At 31.1% G+C, this 23,015-nt stretch overlaps 2 protein-coding genes and 1 pseudogene across 2 annotated transcripts; 1 reads left to right on the top strand and 2 right to left on the bottom strand.

Moving 5' to 3' along the window:
• Positions 1-1,545: 1,545 nt before the first annotated feature.
• On the top strand, positions 1,546-2,688 carry LOC116106159. The gene is made up of 4 exons (XM_031392502.1): positions 1,546-1,695; positions 1,919-2,095; positions 2,175-2,360; positions 2,452-2,688. Exons 1-4 carry the CDS (start codon positions 1,546-1,548, stop codon positions 2,686-2,688), a joined length of 750 nt encoding a protein of 249 aa, XP_031248362.1.
• Positions 2,689-12,484: 9,796 nt separating this feature from the next.
• LOC116106158 (putative disease resistance protein RGA3) lies at positions 12,485-13,990 on the bottom strand. The gene has a single exon (XM_031392501.1). The coding sequence runs from the start codon at positions 13,988-13,990 to the stop codon at positions 12,485-12,487; it is 1,506 nt and encodes a 501-aa protein (XP_031248361.1).
• A 1,572-nt stretch (positions 13,991-15,562) lies between these two features.
• On the bottom strand, positions 15,563-16,959 carry LOC116106157 (annotated as a pseudogene).
• Positions 16,960-23,015: the final 6,056 nt, after the last annotated feature.

Here is a 23,015-nt window from a genome sequence, read left to right as displayed (position 1 = left end):
GAATCAAGTGAGAACATTAACATATTAATATAAATTGAGGCAATGATGCCTTAATGGAGTACAATTGGCGGGATCACAACCATTTGATCAATCTTTCACTTTTAACAACTTTTTTTTGTGAGAGCAATAATTTGGTGGTGGGGACCCATGTGTGGAAAAATATTTTTTATGCGTTGGCGTTTTCTAAAATAATTGAGGTGATGATGGTGATATCACAGCCATTTGTTTTGTTACAAGTTTGCAATTAAATGGGGTGACATTGTAGCCTGAATGCGTGTTGACGTAAGCTTATGAATTGCACGAAACTTTCATGACAAATCTAGTTAATGACAACACGCAATTGGGAATCATAATGAATTTCCTAAATATAATTTCTCTAAATCTAGAGGTGATTGCATTAATAAATAATAATATTTAGCTTAGGGCATTAATTTTCCTTAATACAAGTCAGAAAAGGCCGGAGCAAAATGGGCTGCGGATTTCTAGTTTTTAAAGGGCCCAATCCCATCATCTTTTTTTTTTTTTTTTTTTTGAAATTTCTGGGAAAAAAAATCTTAACTTTTATGTTTTAAATAACCAAATATGCTTGAATTTCGAAATAAAGATTTTCTCTTAAGGTAATTTTTATAGGTTGGAATTTTTCAATTAATTTGTATTAAGTCATGAAGAAGTGACTAGTTGACCGTGTTTTGCTAAATATAAATGAAGGTGAAGATGTAGATGTAGTTTTCAACTTTGTTTTCTGAAAAAATTTAAAGATTCTAAGTTTGATTAAAATTAGTTACCTTAAGAATATCATAAAGTAGTATGAGTTTTTGTCACGTAAACTTTTATGTAAATGTATATAAAATTTTTCGATTCAAATACTTCTTATTTAAATGAGTTTTAATTCTTGATGCTCATAGATATTTTGTTTGTTCTTGGTTGAACAATATTTCATAGCTCATTTGTTGATTGACTAAAGGGCTTTTTTTTTTTTTTTGTTTTTTTTTTGTTAATCTTTAGTCTATGTAAATAATTTTAATAGATTAAGATGTTTTAGGTTTGTTTTTTTTTTTTTTTTTTTAACTTATGTCTTATTTATCATATATATATAAGTAAAAAAACTAAAATATTTTGTTTTTATCTAAATACAAAAACATCTTAATCAATAATAATTTTTTCATTGTCAACAATATCCCTATTTAATTTATAAATTATGTATTTTTGTTCTTCTATTAACTTTTTTTTAGATATTACATTAAACAATTAGGTATTTATATTTATATAAATCTTTTTTTATTTCATATGTTTGATAATTTAAAAAAATAAAATTAAAATTTGTAAAATATAAAATTACATTATATTTAATAAGGATAAATGTGTCAAAACACCATATTTGTTTGATATGTTTGATAATTTTTATTTTTTATTTTTTTACTTATGAGGTAGGGGTATTTAAGTCTTTTTGTCTACTATTAAATTATAGTAAATAGCAGTATGATTTAAAATTCATAACATATTGCTTACTATTATTATAGGAGTATTATTGCCATTTACTGCCATATGTCTATCCCTCATGCACGTTTCTCCTTTGTACCGCTTATCTTCTTCATGCTTATATATATTCTTCATGCATATTTCTTCTCCAAATCTGTTCAGATAACTGGAATAACACTTCTTCTTCTTCCTCTTCATGCGGATAGTGTTTTGATGGTATGCTTTCATTCTATATATATAATCCATTAAATAATCAAAAGCACAAATTCAAATATAAAAACAAAAAATACAAATCAATTGGCAACTTTTGGGAGCTCAGAATTAGTGCCATACTAAAAGGATGTAACAAATTGCAAATGCTAGATGGTTCCGATCTTGAATATCCAGAAGTGTATATAAATGTTAGTAAAATAATTAATGTCAATTTACATTTTTTTAGGTGCGGTGCTGCAGTTGTTCACACGTTATGGAAGCTGATGTGGGCAGTCATAATAGTTTCCTGGGCATTTTTTATCCGAATGACAGCTTGTATGCCAATGACGACCTTACTGATCGGGAGAATGAGACATTCAAGTGGCTCGCTTCAGAAGAGTGCCGCTTTGCTTTTGCCGACCATGTAAGTTATTAATAATAAGAACCTTTTGATATTAATTATATGTAATAATATTTTACTTTGTTTTCAGTTTGACTTGTAGTGTTTAGTCTGCTATCGTGTGATGTTGATTGTGTGGAATGCGAAGGGTCCGCCGCTTGCGACACAAGGCGGAGATGGAGAGTCGACTAGTGACGGTCAACTGATAATGTTATATATGCATGGTGTGGAACCATGTGAAGATGATTACGACTTGTCTAAGATATCGCAATGGAAAGTTGAGAGGACGGTAAGAAGTTCTTTAATCCAAAGACTTTATCACGTCAATATTATGATAAAAGTTTGTTTCTTAATCTTTTAAACTTTTTTGATTAATTTAGGTTGATGGTAAACTATTCGATGATATTGTAATTGTCGATGGCTGTGCAAGCTCCCTTAATGGTGATAATTCTTCTATCAATGCTGCTCTCGATGATGATCCTGACAACGACAATGGTGGTGGTGGTTGTGGCGGTGACCATTCACAGGAGATCACATCAGCTCGTGCTTATTTTATTAAATTGAATGATGATGATGTGATATGGGATATACTAGAGGTATTAGAAGGTTATTGTTGAATTTCAAGATGAATTTGCTTTTGGGTAGAATTTCTTTGAATAACAATCAATGAATCAAATGGTACTATTTTGATGATATCCAAAATCATACAATGCCAAAATTACAAGGGCATGAAGTTCGAGCGAACAGCACTTAAAACCCCAGCTTCCCTTCTATCTGTGGTGCACAATACCACCACAATTTCTCAGAAAGTTTTCATGCATGACTTAACTATGGCATGTTACATGCTGCCTATCTATTCACTATGTCGCGATCGTGCAAATCGTCTCGACTGTTGCATATTCGAAAGATATGCCACAAACAGCATGACTCAGCAATTAACTTGCTACTTGTTCCTCTAAAATCGGCTATGTAGAAGAACCAGTTGAGAATCCCAGCTTTCCTATGACTTCTTCCAATCGATTTGCATTTGTCAGGTACAGATAACCAACCTGTGTACGAGAACCAGTTAAGGCATACAATTAACAGGAACCCAGAGTGGAAACTAATGCCTTCTTCAATGTAACAAATACTATTGCAAGAAAAAAACAAAATACAAGAGTACTAACTAGTGTTTCTAGCGAAGATGCTCTATTGCAAACTGCTGTACCAGCTCCTTTTTTTGTCCGTGTTTTACCAGAGATGATATTCTTTCCCCAGCAAAGAACATCCCTACGGTAAAAAATATCAACTACCATGAGTCAAATGCCAACTCTGAATAAATAAATATCAGTCTAATTTCAGCAGCTGTTTAAACAGAGTTCCGAAAGATAATTTTCTCACACTAAATGAGATGCAATAGCAGCCAAAAGTAACGATACATTTAGGGGGGGAAAAGTGACTCAAATTGAGAGTTCTTAGAAGATTTCTGTCATTTGACAAAGTCAACACGAATGATAGGATCCTCTTTTTCCTGAATGTCACTCTACATTTTATGCTGAAACGGACTCATAATTCTATCATAAAAATTAAATATCTGTCACTAACGACCATAACCAAAAAGAGTTACTTGTCACTAAAGTCATTTCAAGCAGTCAGAATAGAAGGATTAAAAGTAGAACCAACCTCAAATTCAACAAAATTCCCACAAGTAAATTCATGGAATCAATTGAAAATGCTTAATGAATTAGTAACTTCTCTTTCATGTAACAAGGTATTGGGCCATTATAAGACTTTAGATTATTCAATTTTATGATTAAAATGAGTCAATAATATTATCATCATCTACATATTATATATAAGCAATGTGGTCTCACTTCCCCACTTTATCCATAAAAAAAATTATATAAATTAATGAGAATTACTTAAAGAAACTGTTGAGTTTGCATTTATGAGCTAACATAGCGACAAATACTAGAAGTTGAAGAGAAAAATTGCTAAACTGTCAGATGAATGAAACCAAGAAACTACCTGATACCATTTTCAGCATTATCAGAAGATAATAAATTTACTTTCAATTTATACATAAGTTTAGTGACTCAAAATTCCTGGACTGTTCACTCAAAAGCAGCTCGTTGTTTAAAGAGTCAGAGTTGGATGAGCATTGAAAATGAAAGAGGCAGTTCGCAGTTCAAGTCCACAGAAACATGTTTCACATCACCTGAATAGGAAAATGTTAGTAGATTATATGCATGAACTTTGGTCCTTAATTAATACATATATGTTTTGACCTGAGAAAGACAAAATTTACTGAAACAGAACAGTTTGTTCATGCCAATGAGCTCTAGCATACCATGTGGCTGGCTAGTGTTACATGCAAGATGTTTCTGAAACTTTCTTCTAATGACCAAAAGGCATTATTTTACTGGTTGAGTACAAAATGCTATTAGATAATGTACATAAACTTCACTTCTTTATTAATAAATATATGTTTTGAAACTTCTAACCTGAGAAACATTGATTGAAACAGAGCAGTTTGTTCATGCCTAGAGATATCTGCACATTTTTTTCTTATGACCAAAAAGCATATTTCACTTGTTGAAGCACACAACTATTGAAAAACAGAACTCTGTGGCCTTAAACTGCAATACATTATTATTTTTGTGAGATGGGATACATAGACTGTTATACATATTCACAAAGTTATCAAGTCAGCATACAATTTTAAGATCGAAATATGAGACAATCTTGCAATGTTAAGTATGTTATCCGAGGAAGACAAATAAGCTACAGCAGCCAGTTAGTGACGTTAACATGAAACAACAATTTCTGATTCTAATTTCTCATATTATAGTACTGGTCGATGCATTGTATTGCTAAATCCTGTGATTTATAAGGTGTAACCAGCAGAATGACATAACTCTAACAAAATTGATCTTTCAATGGTTTTGTCTCAGCATCATCCAGTAACTTAGTAATTCAAAAGGATAATAATCACTTCTACTGTATAAATTCTCCAAAAGAGAGAAGCTATAGAGCATATATTTCTTAAAGTTTCACCAGATTGGTCACATCTTGATATTCTCTTTTGTATGCCAGAGAACACTAATTCAGCTGAGAAATCAAATGTAATCCCTGTAACATCAAAACATTGATACTAATAATTAGCGACAAAGATTGAAAATCACAAAGTTAAGATATAAGCCACATCACCAAGTCGACATCACATACATCAACAGAAGACAAATTGCTCGGAAAAAGCACGGAGATATCTTAATCCTTAACAAGACACTTAGTACTTTTATTTTTTATTCAGCTTGTTATAAAATTAACACAAGATAGGATCTAATTCAAAATTTTATATGCTTAAGCTACGAAAAGAAAATGTCTGAAAAGGAGAAGAGAGAAAATCACTAGGAATTGATGGCGATTGTAGCTGCTTGACAATTCGAAGGTCATCTCTTTGCACATATGCGGAATCAATGTTGAGGAAGAGCGTGAGAGATTATTGGTTAAAATCTCGTGGAGATGGAGGACATCCCCTAGTTATCTTCTCCAATGTTTGACATTTGAGAATGCGAAAGGTTTGAACTCTGAAGGGCCCATTGATATTGTTTGGAAGAAAACAAGCATTAATTTGGAAGCAAAATGGGCCTTCATCTTCTAAGTAGTTAAAGTGCTGAGGCCCATCATCTTTTCTTTTTCTTTTTCTTTTTTTATTTTTCTTTTTAATTTTTGAATAAATAATATACTATAATGTTTTAAATAACCAAATATTGCTTGAATTTCGAAATAAAGACCTTAAATATGTGCAAAAGATTATGTCCTTAAAGGTAATTTTCATATGTTGGAATTCTTTGATTAATTTGTATTAATTCATGAAGAAGGGAATTTTTTTTTTTTTCAATTGTTTTGATAGATATAGATAAAGTTGAAGATGTAGTTTTTAATTTTGTTTTGTGAAAATATTAAAAGATCCTAAAGTTAAAGTGAAATTAATTATCTTAAAAATATCATAAAACAGTATGAGTTCTTGTCATGTAAACCTTATACGTAAATGTATATACGTGCTACCGGAATTTTGAACGACAAAGTCTTAAAAGATATATGATTTTTAGTTCTTTGACAATTATAGATTTTCAATTTGTTTTTTAACTTATGTCTGTTTACAAGATATAAGTAAAAAACTAAAATATTTGGCATTTATCTGAATACAAAAACATCTTAATCGATAATATTATTTTTTTGGTCAACAGTATCCCTATTAAACTTATATAATTCCAAGTTTGACAATACTCTTATAAATTTTGTATTTTTGGTCTTCCTTTGTTTATTTTTATATATTACATTAAACAATTAGTTATTTATAATTTATATACATTTGTTTTTTTTATTTTCATAAATTTGATAATTAAAAAAAAACATGTAAAATATAAAATTACATTATATTTAATAAAGACAAATGTGTCAAAACATCATATTTAAGATGTTTACGTACATAAAGCCAAATAACTCAATATTTATAATCAAATATTAAAAAATAAAAAAACAAACATATCAATTACACTTATATATTTAAATGTATTCAACTAAAAGATACATTAAGCTTTCAAAAAAAAAAAAAAAAAAAAAAAAAAAAAAAATCCTAAGAGTTGTTTGACTTCAAGTATTTCCTTCTTAAGCTTTCTTTTCATTTTTAAACCAATTAAGATTTGATTGCTCAAATGGAAAAGACCAAGGAATAAGATTTGACTTCAAGTATCAAAGTTTTGCTTTGATACTAGTTAAAGTATTAAGTGTTGTCCAAATAATTCTTTCATTCTTTTCTTTGAGCATATTTTTATTGTGAAATAGGAAGTCTATTCAATCTACAAGCTATTCGTAATGATACAAGAATAGTTAAGGTTTTGTTTGGTTTAATATTATTATCCATATTATGGATTTGATTTTTCAAATAATGTTTGTTTTATTATTTGCACAATCCAATCTGCAAAATATTTTTCCTGACAGTTTTCTGACTTTCATTTTGACCGTTGGCTTTTATTTTTCTCAGCTTTTTCATTATTCTTCCTTGACATTTCCCACTTTAATCAAATATTCAATACAATTTCAAGGTTAAAATACTCTACCAAACACATATTCTGCAAATCTTATTCTCGTAATCATAACCCTATCCAACTATCCAATACTATCCCTAAAATCCTATCCAAATACTCCAATTCATTTTATGAATTAAACTTTCAACAAGCTACTCTTGAAGAATGAGGGAATGTGATGCAAATTGTAGAAGGCCATTTAAAGGAAAGAATTTGAATGATTTTTGTTGGGAGAAGATGATCTTTACTCAAAGAAATGGCTATGTTTGTTTCTTTATTCCTATCCTATCATATTCAAAATACATGTTTGTTTTACTATTCTCAAAATTCAATCATATTTTATTCAACTCAAAATATTTATATTTTGTTAAACAACTAGGTTTGTTAACTTAACTAAACACCCCCAACCAACCGGTCATGCACCATTCTAACAACTTCTGACCACCTTTCGACGGTAATGGCCGTCTACCAACAGTTAATGGATGGATGAAGGTGTTTTTGTTAATTTTAAAAAATTTTATTGTAAAGGATGTTTAACTAAATTAACAAATATATGGAATTAAAAAATAATCTTACCAAACACCTGTAATAATAACTCAACTCAATTTTTTCAAAAATACAACTCAAAATTATAAAACAAACACACGGCTGGTTTCCTTTACGCCTTTAGCTTTACAATGACTTATACATGGAAGTAACTTTTAAGAAAAATTTTGAGAATGGCAAATTATATGAATATTAAAAAGCAAAATCTCATTTCTTTTTCTATCCTGAGATTGAAAAAACATGGCTTTGAAGAACTACTATATGAAAACAAAGTTGTTTCAAACACAATATTGCACTACAATCTATAAAGCTGGCAAATTAGTTTAGTAATAACATTTGGACTTAAAAATATTGCATTACAATCGATAAAGCTTGAAAATTAGTTGAATAATAATAATAATTTTTTTTAACTTAAAATAATTTTAAGCAATATTTTATATATATATATATGTTCTCTGCAAGAATAGCTTGTTTCAAACAGAATGTTACGAAGATGGTTGTGGAATTGTTCGTTCAATCAAATTTATATATTTGATCAATACTCATCATTTAAATATGGCATTATTAATATTTGGCTGGGATGAGAGCATTCATTTTCTTTGATATCTTCTAGAAGATCTAATGATTTTTTTTTTTTAGATCCCCTGTTTCTTCTCTGTCTCATAAGGAGGAGTAAGTGGGATCAGAATGAATGAAGGAATTTCTAAAAATTGAGAAGAAAAATCAACGAAAAACCCATTTGTAAGAGCTTTAGAGCTGGTATCCAAACAACGGAAAGTTTCAACTTCAATTCAACTTAAAATTCCAATGAGATTAATTCATTGGTGTCTATCAATCTTTCTTTATCGAATGTGTTTATCAACCCAAAAGAAGCAAGAAATTTCAATTTAATGTCCAGTTCACTGTTGCGTAACTAAAGAGGAATCTATCTTCCAACAATTCCTTTTTTTTCTTGAGTAAATATAATCAAAAGCTACAAATATATGCAGAAAATTAAAGATCAATGGCACCCAAATTTTTACGTGGAAAACCTCCCCGATGTGAGGAGTAAAAACCACGGGACCGTAGTCCATTAAAGTCTTTCACTATTATCAAAAATGGGAATACAAAGTCTTCTCTAGTGCAAACTAGAGTACAATCATACTTCCTCTCCGTTTCTCTTTGTTTTTGCCTCTCTCACAAACATATACAGTGATGGAAAGAATCTAGATGGTGGCTGGCATAGAAGGGACAGCAGTTGGAGCAGAACACACTCTCCCTCTCTCTCGTTTTTGGCTGCTACGTGAAGAAGAAGAAGATGAAGTTAAGTTTGGGTTTCAATTTGCAAACACATTTTGAGCTTGATATATTGGGCTTCACACCTCCGTAATTGATGAAAGCAGAGATTGAGAAATTGAAATGGTTGGTGTGTTTATTTTTGTGTAATGATTCAGTGTTTATAGTCAGATAAAGACCAAATTGAATCTTATACAAGTTAGGCTTAGTACTAATCGAAAATGAAGCGGCATCTACTATGTCAAACAACCAACCTGTGACTTTCTTGGTTCGAGACATTTGAAAGTTTGCTTGGGGTGTGGAGAGGGAGATTAGATTTTGTTAGTTATTGCATGCCGGGAAGCCGGCTATTGGATATTATAAACGATGAGTAGGAACTGACTCACGCTTTCACCTGGATATCAATCTTATTATAAACATATTGGACTCACGACGCAGCATCTACTCAATCTCAACCAGCCAACTTTGACTTTCTTGGTTAGAGAATTGCAAGTGCTGGGGTGAGAGGAGATTTTTGTTAGTTTATTGCATCGGCAGCGGCACTGTATATTATAAACGAACATCGTCGCTTAGTGCCACTGATAATAAGAGTGGTGCGCTTTTAACTATTTGTCGTTTGGACCTCAGGCTTCAGGCCTAATGAAAACTGGAAAGATGCATGATCGAGTCAAAGGCCCTAGTTTATATACAAAACTTCCCAGATGGGCAGAGCTCAAGGGAACCAAAGGATTGGATAGTAACAAAGGACAAAACTTTTTCTAGTATCAAAGTAAAAATAGTAACAAAGGCAGGCTTTAAGGTTGCCCGGGCCTTGTCTTCCAAAAATTCGCTAAACGTTTGAGATTACCTATGGCCAGGTTACATACATGCAAAGCTGATGGAACCTAAATGTAAGTAAAAATTCATTGTTAGTGATTATGATCATTAACATGCTTCTTAAACAGGTCTGGATATTGCTGACGTTTGGGCCTTTGCAGTAGTCTGGACAAACCCATTGCGTTTATCAAAGCGTTATTTAAAGTTTTCCAAATTCATTTCCGAGGAATTTTCTACTGTATTTTCATCTGGACATAGACAACATGCAAAGCCCAGATTAGATATACACGGAACGGTTTATAATAATTATAGTTCGACGGAGACATTGTAGAGGATTTTGATATTCTCAAAATCGAATTTGGCACATTCTAACCGTGTGACATAATGAAACTTTTAAAAGTAAGGTAACGTTAAGCCAGTTCCAACCATTAAAATAACTTCGCTTCCTCGTGCCGCGAAATAAGCTGAGGAACCTTATAGTTGTTTAAAACTAAAGTGGTGACTGATATAAAGAAACATTAACGTAATGTTAAACGTGTAATCCAGTTTCCCCATTAAATAAACTTCGCTTCATCGGTTTGTTGCCGCGCGAAATAAGTGATGGAACCTTACAGTTTTAAAAACTGAAGTGGTTGCCTGATATTCACATTTCTTTCACAAGATGTCTCCAAGCGAGGATTTACCTGGTTGCTGACCGCTTAAAACAAAAAAAAAAAATAAAAAAACTCGACAGAAAATATTAGCTGCCCTAAAAGAACCACAGAATCAAGACACAGAAATACACAATACAAAACAAAACCTTTAGAATGAACCTATATAATAAAATATCTTTTGAAACTTCGAACTGAGAAGACAAAAGTTACTGAAAACCGAACAGTTCTTCATGACCAATGAGGCTCTAGCTTACCATGGCTGGCTAGCGTGTTACATGCAAGAAGTTCTGAACTTTCTTCTAATGACCAAAGCATTATTTACTGGTTGAGTAAAAATGCTATTAGATATGTACATAAACTTCACTTCTTATTAATAATATATGTTTTGAAACTTCTAACCTGAGAAACATTGATTGAAACAGAGCGTTTGTTCATGCCTAGAGATATCTGCACATTTTTTTTATAACCAAAAGCATATTCACTTGTTGAAGCACACAACTATTGTAAACAGAACTCTGTGGCCTTAAACTGACATACATTATTATTTTTGTGAGATGGGATACATAGTACTGTATACATATACAAAGTTATCAAGTCAGCATACAATTTTAAGATCGAAATATGAGACAATCTTGCAATGTTAAGTATGGTTATCCTCGGAAGACAAATAAGCTACAGCAGCCAGTTAGTGATGTTACCATGAAACAACAATTTCTGATTCTATTTTCTCATATTATAGTACTGGTCGATGCATTGTATTGCTAATCCTGTGGATTTATCAGGTGTAAACCCAGCAGAATGACTCACCTCTAAAAAATTGATCTTTCAAAGGTTTTGTCGACATCCATACATCAAACAGAAGACAAATTGCTCGGAAAAAGCACGGAGATATCTTAATCCTTAACAAGCACTTAGTACTTTATTTTTTATCAGCTTGTTATAAAATTAACAAAGATAGGATCTAATTCAAAATTTTATCTGCTTAAGCTACGAAAAGAAAATGTTGAAAAGGAGAAGAGAGAAAATCAATAGGAATTGATGGCGATTGTAGCGCTTGACAATTCGAAGGTCATCTCTCTTGACAATATGCGGAATCAATGTTGAGGAAGAGCGTGAGAGATTATTGGTAAAATCTCGTGGAGATGGGGACATCCTCAGTTTCTTCTCCAATGTTGATTTGAGAATCGAAAGGTTTAACTCTGAAGGGCCCATTGATATGTGTGGAGAAAACAAGCATTAATTTGGAGCAAAATGGGCCTTCATCTTCTAAGTAGTTAAAGTGGAGGCCCATCATCTTTCTTTTCTTTTTCTTTTTTTTTTTTCTTTTTATTTTGAATAAAAATAACTATAAGTTTAATAAAACTGAACAATAAACATAAAATGTGCAAAAGATTATGTCCTTAAAGGTAATTTCATATGTTGGAATTCTTTGATTAATTTGTATTAATTCATGAAGAAGGGAATTTTTTTTTTTTCAATTGTTTTGATAGATATAGATAAAGTGAAGATGTAGTTTTTAATTTTTGTTTGTGAAAATATTAAAAGATCCTAAAGTTAAAGTGAAATTATTATCTTAAATATCATAAACAGTATGAGTTCGTCATGTAAACCTTATACGTAAATGTATTACGTGCTACCGGAATTTTGAACGACAAAGTCTTAAAAGATATATGATTTTTAGTTCTTTGACAATTATAGATTTTCATGTTTTTAATAATATGTCTGTTTACAAGATATAAGTTAAAAAACTAAAATATTTGGCATTTATCTGAATACACAAAACATCTTAATCGATAATATTATTTTTTGGTAACAGTATCCCTATTAAACTTATATAATTCCAAGTTGACAATACTCTTATAAATTTGTATTTTTGGTCTTCCTTTGTTTATTTTATATTTACATAAACAATTAGTTATTTAATTATAACATTTTTTTTTTCATAAATTTGATAATTAAAAAAACATGTAAAATATAAAATTACATTATATTTAATAAAGACAAATGTGTCAAAACATCATTTAAGATGTTACTTACATAAAGCCAAAATATCACATCTCTAAATTTGGATGTGGTTGCAACTCCTCAAGAAGTTGTTGATTTTGCTCCTCATTCATCCTCCCCTCAAAGTCTACGTACAACTCACGCAAGTTTTTCTTATTGTTTAATTCTATTCTCTTAACCTCAGCCACATCTCTCAAATTTCCCAACCCTTTTATTCCAAATTCTCGAAGGTGTTTGAAGTTTTTTAGACATTCAACAGGACATTCTTCACTACCATAATTGCCCTCACTTATAACAAATCTTCCTAATGTTCGAAGACCAGTTAATCTCTCCAAACTTTTTGGCATGTAACTTATACTATCAGTCCTCCAATTTAACAAATGTCTCAAGTTAATTAAGTTTCCAATCCCTTGAGGCAGTTTTTTGATATTTTCACAATATCTTATGTCTAAGGTTTGTAGATTATATAACCCACACAATGTCTCAGGCAATTCTTTTATGTTTTTATTCCAAGACAAATCAAGGTACCTCAAGTGTATTAATTTTTTTATTTCTACAGGAATTTCTTCAATTGAGCACTGTCTCAAAGATAATGACCTTAGACATGTAAATTGATCAATTAATTTGGACAAAACTATCTTAGGGTCAGTACCATAATTACAATCAACCACAAGACTACGTAGAAAAGTATTTTTGGTATAAATAGAGCTAGGAAATGAAGCCCCTCCTTGAATCTTTATCATTAAATGTCTAACTTTATCATGAGAAGATTCTAGTTCAATTTCTCCTCTACCATCAACCTCTATTGTATAACATTCATTTTGGGTAAGAAATTGAGCAAAATCATGTACTATATCATGCATCTTGCAAGAAAATACATCAATATTGGATTCCTCTTTTTCAAAATCTTGAAAGAAAGAACGCATTGCCAAAGATTTGAAATACTCTTCACCAACTAACTCTATATCTTTTTTTGAGTCTTTTGACTTTAAATAACCTTGGGCCATCCATAACTTAATTAGTTGTTCTCTCTCTATCTCATAATCCTTTGAAAACATAGCACAATATGAGAAACATTTTTTCAAAGTAGGGGATAAGTCATAATAACTTAATAGTAGAGGTCGAAAAACCTCTTGTTCTACCTCTTCTAATTCCCAAATTTCACTCTCTAAGACATTTTCCCATTCTTTAAATTCTCTTTTAAAACGCAAAAGACTACCTAAAGTCTTTACAGCAAGAGGCAAACCTTTACACTTTTTAACAATTTTTCTACCAATTTCTTCAAACTCATTAGTGGTTGTTTCAAAAAGTGCAAGTTGACTAAACAAAGACCAACATTCATCCTCTGATAGTATTCCTAATGAGATTTTGTTGGTGGTCCCAATGACATTTGCAGCATTCTCCTTACGTGTGGTTACTAAAACTCTACTTTCTAAAGATCCACACATGAGAGTATGTTTTAAATTATCCCAATTTCTACGATTCTCAGTCCATACATCATCTAAGACAAGAAGAAACTTCTTTCCTTCAATTTGTTGACCTATGTTTTGCATTACAGTTTCTAATTCAACTAATTGTGATGGACTTTTTGTGAGAGATTTTTGCAATTCTAAGCTCATCAAAAGGCTCAGAAACACACGCCCATATTTTTTTATCAAAATGGGTATTCACCTTATCATCATTAAAAACTAGTCGAGCAAGAGTTGTCTTGCCGATTCCTCCCATCCCTATTATAGAGATTATGGGGAGGACTTGTTGCTGACTACTTTGACTCAAGAGCAAATCGACTAATGAATTCTTATCATTATCTCTTCCACGAACCTCTTTTAAATCAATAAAAGAGGTTGTCATTGGTCGTTCTACTTCTTTGCTACCCTGAGTGATTGATCTAAAATGGAAACTCTCTTTCTCAGTAGCAATAATATCTAGTTTTCTACGAAGACCTTTTATATTGACAGCAATTTCATAATGCATAACGAGTGTCTTACAACTGAGACAACGGAGAACGAGGGAACATACCTTTTTCAGAGGCTTAGAAGCATGTTTAGCTCTTTTAATTTGTAATTCTAGAAAATTTGTGTTCCACTCGTCCAAGACATCATCTATGTCATAGGACACGTCTTTGAGCTTGTCTAACCAATCTCTCACAGCGTTCTCCTTCACTTGGCGGTTCTCAGCATCAGCCAGCACAGCTTGAATTGCTCGGAAATTGCTTTGAAGCTTCTCAACTTCTTGCTTGGAACCCACAATCAAGCTTATCCCTCCTCTCGCCTGTTGAAGAATGAATGGAGCCAGCTGTTCCAAGGCTATGGAAACAAGAGCTTCAGCCATATTGAATGATGTAAGTGGTTAAACAAAGATTGATTGAAATCGAAATATTTGGTTTGCTTATGTTGTGATAATACTGCAACTTCCATTCAACATTTATAGTGCATGGAAAAGACCAAGGAATAAATCCAAATTAACCAAAGTATTGCTTTGATACTAGTTAAAGTATAAGTGTTGATCAAGTAATTCCTTCATCAATCTTTTCTTTGAACGTATTTTATTTACTTTATTGCACAAACTGTACACTTAGTTTTTGTTGAAGCTGGCATATATTACTATAAAATAACATTAGATATTATAAATTAAGATTCTGATTAAGGGGTTAATGATATGAAGTCTCTTCAATCTACAAGCTATCATAATTACAAAAGAATAGTTCAAGCTATCTTTGAAGAAAGAAAGAAAGAATGAGATGCAAAGTGCAGAAGGCCGTATAAAGGAAAGAATTTGATGGATTATTGTTGGGAGAAGATGCTTACTCAAAGAATAATTATGTTTCCTTTACACTTTTAACTTTACTATAACTTGAGATGAAGGTAACTTTTTCTCAATTTTGAGAATGGTAGATTATGTCAATCTTGAAAAACAAACTCATGTTTAGAATATGTGAATCTTGAAAAGCAAAAGCTCTGCAATTCTGAGGTAGAAAATGTATAGCCGTACGAAAACAAGGTTGTTTCAAACAGAATATTGCATTATTAAGTTTGCAAACCAGTTAAGTATTAAATTAAGTCTTGAAGCACTGGCAAACATGAATTTGCTTTTGTAGAATTTCTTTGAATAACAATCAAATGGTATTATTTTGTTGATATACAAAATCATACAATGCCAAAATTATGCCCTAAAACTAAACATGCATGAAGTTCGAGTGAACAGCACTTAAAATCCCAGCTTCCCTTCCATCTCTGGTGCACAATACCACCACAACCCAGAAAATTTTCATGCATGACTTAACTATGGCATCTTACATGCTGCCTATCTATTCACTTTGTCGCAATCATGCAAATCCTCTCGACTGTTGCATATTCGACTTAGATGCCACAAAAAGCATGACTCAGCAATTAACTTGCTACTTGTTCCTCTAAAATCGGCTGTGTAGAAGAACCAGTTGAGAATCCCAGCTTTTCCATGACTTCTTCGAAGCGTTTTGAATTTGTCAGGTACAAATAACCAACCTGTGTACAAGAACCAGTTAAGGCATACAATTAACAGGAACCCATAGTAGAAACTAATGCATTCTTAAATGTAACAAATACTATTGCAAGAAAAAAAAGAAGGTACAGGGGTACTGACAGTGTTTCTAGCGAAGATGCTCTATTGTAAACTGCTGTACCAGCTCGTTTTTTTGTCCGTGTTTTAACAGAGATGATATTCTTTCCCCAGCGAAGAACATCCCTACGGTAAAGAATATCAGCTACCATGAGTCAAATGCCAACTCTGAACAAATAAATATCAGTGTAATTTCAGCAGCAGTTTAAACAGAGTTCTGAAAGATAATTTTCTCGCATTAAAAGAGATGCAATAGCAGCAGAAAGTAACAATACATTTACAGGAAAAAAAAAAAAAAAGTGGACTAAAATTGAGAGTTTTTAGCAGATTTCTCTCATTTAACAAATTTTCTTTAGTCATGTTTTCTTTTCACAATTTTGTGTAATCCAGACAACAAATAACAGTGCAGAAACTATTATAAGAATTGCTATGAAGCTACATACTAACTCAATTTGATAATAAACATTGAAACTATAGGGACGAACAGATCGGTACAGAAGAATATACAACTAGACCAATGAAAAGCAGAATCACAAAAATATAACTACAGGAAGCATAACTTATAAAGCCACAACATCACTCATGCAACTCAAAGATAAAACATAAAATTAAAATCATACTTGTGCTTCGCAGTGTACTACTGCCATTACACGAACATTATATTCTTCAATACTCAAGGAGGAAACAAAAAGTGCCTGCGAGCATATAGCTGCAAAGTTTGAGAAACACTTGAAGTTATGAGCGAAGGTCAAAATTTACCCAAAACAAGGGAAATATGTAAGTAGCAAGTAACATAAAACATGCTATCTCCCTCATAGGTTTCAGTTCAAATACAAATGCTCTCCAAAACAATGAAAAGACAGACTTGCTTTTGAAAGAAGACATAAATCCACGCATCTATAAGACCAACATTAATGGATTCCATATAGGTTCCTAACAGCCTTAAATATTATCCATAATAATTATGTATTATATCCAAATTTACCAACGACTAACCATTAGAATGCAACCCTTTCAAAGGGGCACTGATGAGATCTCTTGATCCCTAATATGGCACAGATGAAGATGCTAATTGAGACTGAGTTGCATTTGCAAAATCTGGAAAGTAATAAATAAATTGTGCTTAAAAACATTACAATATTTCCACAAAAACCCATAAACAATATAATTTACAAGTACCAGAATCATGATGTAGCTAAATAATCCATTATATTACAAAATTTGATTTCATGAATTTACAAGTACATACATCCTCTTACGCTAGTAAGCGAGACCTATAATTATATATTTCGAATCAAGTAATGAATTTATTTCTAGGATTTGGAGAACTGTAAACATACGCCAATACACAATTTTATTAAAAATTATAAAAAAAATCAAGTTGAAGCGAAACAAGAATAGAGAAACAGACCAGAGGCTTTTGGGTGTCGTTGAGAGAACTTGATGCGCAATATTTTCTTCAACGCCTGAGCTCTGTGTCACCGCAAAACTACATATGAAAACACATCATACGAGATGAGAATATATGGATATTATTTGAAAGGTGCAATATTATTTTTTAAATACAAATATAGTCTCTAAGGATTTAAGTTTTATTTTCATGAAGTAGAAGGACTTCTACAAAATGTTTTTATCAAATTCAGAACAATAATACAAAATAATCACAGAAAAATTCTTATCAGTTTTACAAATATTCTCAAATACAATCTAACTTAACTTCAATTCTAGAACCAACCTCAAATTCAACAAAATTCCCACAAGTAAATTCATGGAATCAATTGAAAATGCTTAATGAATTAGCAACTTCTCTTTCATGTAACAAGGAATTGGGCCATTATAAGGCTTTAGATTATTGAATTTTATGATTAAAATAAGTCAATAATATCATCATCTACATATTATATATAAGCAATGTGGTCTCACTTCCCCACTTTATCCATAAAAAAAAATTATATAAATTAATGAGATTTACGAAGGTTAATGAGAATTGCTTAAAGAAACTGTTGAGTTTGCATTTACGAACTAGCATAGCGACGAATACTAGAAGTTGAAGAGAAAAATTTCTCAACTGTTAGATGAATGAAACCAAGAAACTACCTGTCTGAAAAGGAGAAGAGAGAAAATCACTAGGAATTGATGGCGATTGTAGCTGCTTGACAATTCGAAGGTCGTCTCTTTGCACATATGCGGAATCATTGTTGAGGAAGAGCGTGAGAGAATCTTGGTTAAAATCTTGTGGAGGAGTTCTCTTCTCCAATGTTTGACATCTGAGAATGCGAAAGGTTTGAACTCTAAAGGGCCCATTGATATTGTTTGGAAGATAACAAGCATTAATTTGGAGCAAAATGGGCCTTCGACTTTAGAAAGTTCGCTTCTAAGTATTTAAAGTGCCCAGGCCCATCATCTTTTCTTTTTTTATTTTTATTTTTTGAATAGATAGTAGACTTTAATGTTTTAAATAACCAAATATTGCTTGAATTTCGAAATAAAGACCGTAAACAAATGCAAAAGATTATATCCTTAAAGGGAATTTTTAGTGATTGGAATACTTTGATTAATTTGTATTAATTCATGAAGAAGGGAATTTTTTTTTTTTTAACTTTTTTTATTGATTGATAGATATAAATAAAGTTGAAGATGTAGTTTTTAATTTTTTTTTTTTTCTGAAAATATTAAAGATTCTAGACTTAAGGTGAAATTAGTTATCTTAAGAGTATTATAAAATAGTATGAGTTTTTGTCATATAAACTTGTATATAGATGTATATACGTATTACCAGAATTTCGAACGACAAAGTCTTAAAAGATATATGAAATTATTATGATTCAAATACTTGTTATTTAAATAATTTTTAATTATTTGACAGTCGTTGATATTCAATTGGTTTTATAACTTACGTCTGTTTACCAAATATAAGTAAAAGGACTAAAGTATTTGGCTTTTATCTAAATACAAAAACATCTTAATATCAATAATACTATTCCTTTGTCAACAGTATCCCTATTAAATTTATATAATTTTAACAATACCCTTATAAAATTTGTATTTTTGGTCTTCTTTTATTTATTTTTTATATATTACATTAAACAATTAGTTATTTATAATTTATATACATTTGTTTTTTTCTTCATAAATTTGATAATTTAAAATATAAAATTACATTATATTTAATAGGACAAATGTTGTTAACACGATATTTAATATGTTTACATATGTTAAAGGCAAGCAACTCATATTTGTTATCAAACATTTAAAAATAAAAGACAGATATTCGATCCACTTGTATATTTAAACTATGATAGCTAAAAGATACATGAGCTTTTAGACCAAAAAAAAAAAAAAAAAACTTCTTCCAGAGGAGTTTGTTGACTTCAAGTATTTCCTTCTTAAACTTTTCTTTCATTTTAAAAAATTAGATTTGATTGCCCAAATGGAAAGACCAAGGAATAAATCCAACCAAAGTTTTGCTTTGATACGTTAAAGTATTAAGTGTTGTACAAGCAATTCCTTTGTTCTTTTCTTTAGCATATTTTTATTGTAAAATAGGAATCTCTTCAGTCGACAAGCTATTTGTAATGACATAAGAATAGTTAAAATAATCCAATTCATTTTGAGAATTAACTTTCAAAAAGCTACTCTTGAGAAAGAAGGATGGATGCGAATTGTAGAAGGTCTGTTAAAGGAAAGATTTGAATGATTTTTGTTGGAGAAGATGATCTTTACTGAAAGAATATTAAGTTTCCTTTACACTTTTAGCTTTACAATACCTTAGAGATGGAATAACTTTTGTGTCAATTTTGAGAATGGCAAATTATATGAATCTTAAAAAGCAAAATTTTTGCAAATTTCCTCCATTCTGAGACTGAACATACATGATATTTGAAGAATTACTGTATGAAACAAGGTCTTTCTCAATCAGAATATTGCACTACAATCATTAAGCTTAGCAAAGCTTAATTAAATAAACATTTTGACTTAAAATATTGCATTACAACTCATAAAGGTTGAAAATTAGTTGAATATAATATATATATATATATATATATTTTATTTTATTTTTTTACTTAAAATATTGCTTACAGATTCTAAAACAGCTAAAATTTGTTGCCAAGATATTAGTAAAACATATAACTCTGGTTTAAAATTTAGTGATTATTTTATAATCATATAAGCATCAACACGGCCTCTATCAAGTTTCACTATTGCAAAATGATGAATAATTCATTCGTGTAATAGAGAAATAATCAAGAAATCTATCATATACATTAACATAATTTCATATTAGAGGACCTTAGTATGTTCAGATGGGCTTTACAGTTATGGATTAGGCCCAAACACAAACTATTGGGCCATTATAAGGCTTTAGTTCAATGACTCAAAATTTCTGGACTGTTCACTCAATGGGAGCTAGTTTGTTTAAAGAGCTTGAGTTAGATGAGCATTGACAATGAAAGAGGCAATTCACAGTTCAAGTCCACAGAACCATGTTCCACATCACCTCATAAATTTTGGGGCTAACTGAGATGGTTGCTTTATGCATTAAATAAACCTTCTTAAACTACTTCAGCTTGTTAGTTTCTCCTCTTATCTGTACTGCTTTACTCAGTCTTATCCATACCAAATGTTTCTCCAAGCAAAAGAAATTCTCTTTATCCTCTTCTTTCATCCTTTGATGCATGTTAATTTATTTAATTTCTATGACACTGCTTTAGTCAATCTTATATGTTCGTTGTAACCTTTAGATCATATTTGAAATCTTCTAAAAGATCTACTGATTTTTCTTTTTATTAACTCCCCTGTTTCTTCTCTGTTTCATGAGGAGTAAGTAGAATAATAATGAATGAAGGAATTTCTAAAAATTTGAGGAGAAAAATCCATGAAAAACACCCATTTGTAAGAGCCTTATAGTAGTATCAAAACAATGGACAGTTTCAACTTCAATTCAACTTAAAAATTCCAATGAAAGCAATTCATTGGTGTCTCTCAATCTTTCTTTGTCCAATGTGTTAATCAACCCAAAAGAAGCAAGAAATTTCAATTCAACATCCAATTCACTGTTGCATGAATAAAAAGGAACCTAGCTTCTAACAATTCATTTTCTTTCTCGATTGCATATAATCAAAAGCTACAAATATATATAGAAAATTAAAGATCAATGACACCCAAATTTTTATGTGGAAAACCTCCCCAATGTATGGAGTAAAACCACGGGACCGTAGTCCGATTAAATTCTTTCACTATCACCAAAAATGGGAATACAAAGTCTTCTCTAGCGCAAACTAGAGGCATACAAACATCATAAACTTCACAAATCCAACACCAACAATCTCAGCAAAAACAGCAAACGGTGGTTTCTTATTTTGACCAAGATGCAGTGTTACACGTTGAAGCACACGACTATTGAAAAACAAAAAATNGCTTTACAATAACTTAGAGATGGAAGTAACTTTTGAATAAAATTTTGAGAATGACAAATTATATGAATCTTAAAAAGCAAAAGCTCTGCCAAATTTTGAATAATAACTTTTGGACTTAAAATATTGCATTACAATCTATAAAGCTTGAAAATTAGTTGAATAATAATAATTTTTTTTTTTTTTTGACTTAAAATATCGCTTACATATTCTCCTTATGATTAAAACAGTTACAATTTGTTGTCGAGATCTCAATAAAATATATAATTCTTGTTTGAAACTTAGTGATTATATTATAATTGTTATAAACTAAGCCTAATCTGTCAAATCTAAAACACCAATACTCAGATCAAATCAAACAACACACAAACGATATACCGTGGTTCACTTCTTCAATATAGAACAAGTTACATCCACGTTGAGTTTTAGAATATGGAGCTCGCTGCACTATGATTAATCACACTTCGAATGATACAAATTACAATCAACTCACTCTCTCTGCCAACAATACAATCAATCACTCATCTCTCTTCGCTTTATACCCGCAAACCTGTACAACCACTAGAGTGCTCACTATCCTTGAAGGAACTCCAAGCCCTCAATCAAGACTCTAGACAGATTCACACAGAGAAGAATCAATTGAGTGACAAACCCTAACCCAAGTTACTATCGTGTTTACAGAGAAAAAAAACCCAAAATGAACTGTTGCAACTGAGAGAAATAGCCTCTTTTATATCATTGACCACTGAGTGAACTGGAGCCATCAAATCTTCCTTAATTGAAGGGCTGTGATCAACTTGGATTAATAAACAAAACGGCAGCGTTTTACTTGGCTTTAAACGACGTCGCAGACTTCATCATTTAACAATAATTATAAGCATTAACATGAACTCTATCAATTTATACATAAGTTCAGTGACTCAAAATTCCTGGAATGTTCACTCAAAGTTCCCAGCTGGATGAGTATTGACAATGAAAGAAGCAGTTCACAGTTCAAGTCCACAGAACCATGTTTCACATCACCTGAATAGAAACTATTAATAGATTATATACATAAACTTTGGGGCTAACTGAGATGGTTAAAACAGTTAAAATTTATTGCCAAGATATCAGTAAAACATATAATTCTGGTTTAAAATTTAGTGATTATATTATAATTATATAAGCATTAACACGGTCTCTATCAAGTTTCACCATTGCTAGATGATGAATAATTTATTCTTGTAATAGAGAAATAATCAAGAAATCTATCATATACATTAACATAATTTCATATTAGAGGACCTTAGTATGTTCAGATGGGCTTTAGAGTTATGGATTAGGCCCAAATACAAACTATTGGGCCATCATAAGGCTTTAGATTATTCAATTTATGCATAAGCTCTGTGACTGAAAATTCCTGGACTGTTCACTCAATNTTGTCGGTTCTCAGCATCAGCAAGCAGAGCTTGAATGGACAGGAAGTTGCTTTGAAGCTTCTCAACTTCATGCTCAGCACCTGCAATAAGACTTATCCCTTCTTCCGCCTGTTGACGAATGATTGAAACAAATTGTTCCAACACTATCT

Source organism: Pistacia vera, unplaced genomic scaffold, assembly GCF_008641045.1.
Source record: "Pistacia vera cultivar Batoury unplaced genomic scaffold, PisVer_v2 Contig51, whole genome shotgun sequence".
Lineage (NCBI taxonomy): Eukaryota > Viridiplantae > Streptophyta > Magnoliopsida > Sapindales > Anacardiaceae > Pistacia > Pistacia vera.
The sequence above is the reverse complement of the archived record's forward strand: the minus strand, read 5'-3'. Positions and strand labels throughout refer to the sequence as shown.

Bases quoted from the DNA above. Each gene is read 5' to 3' on its own strand.
- LOC116106158 (XM_031392501.1), bottom strand. From the start codon at position 13,990: ATGCAAAACATAGGTCAACAAATTGAAGGAAAGAAGTTTCTTCTTGTC.
- LOC116106159 (XM_031392502.1), top strand. From the start codon at position 1,546: ATGTCTATCCCTCATGCACGTTTCTCCTTTGTACCGCTTATCTTCTTC. The intron at 1,696-1,918 runs GTATGCTTTCAT...ACATTTTTTTAG, and splicing joins ATGCGGATAGTGTTTTGATG to GTGCGGTGCTGCAGTTGTTC. The intron at 2,361-2,451 runs GTAAGAAGTTCT...TGATTAATTTAG, and splicing joins AATGGAAAGTTGAGAGGACG to GTTGATGGTAAACTATTCGA.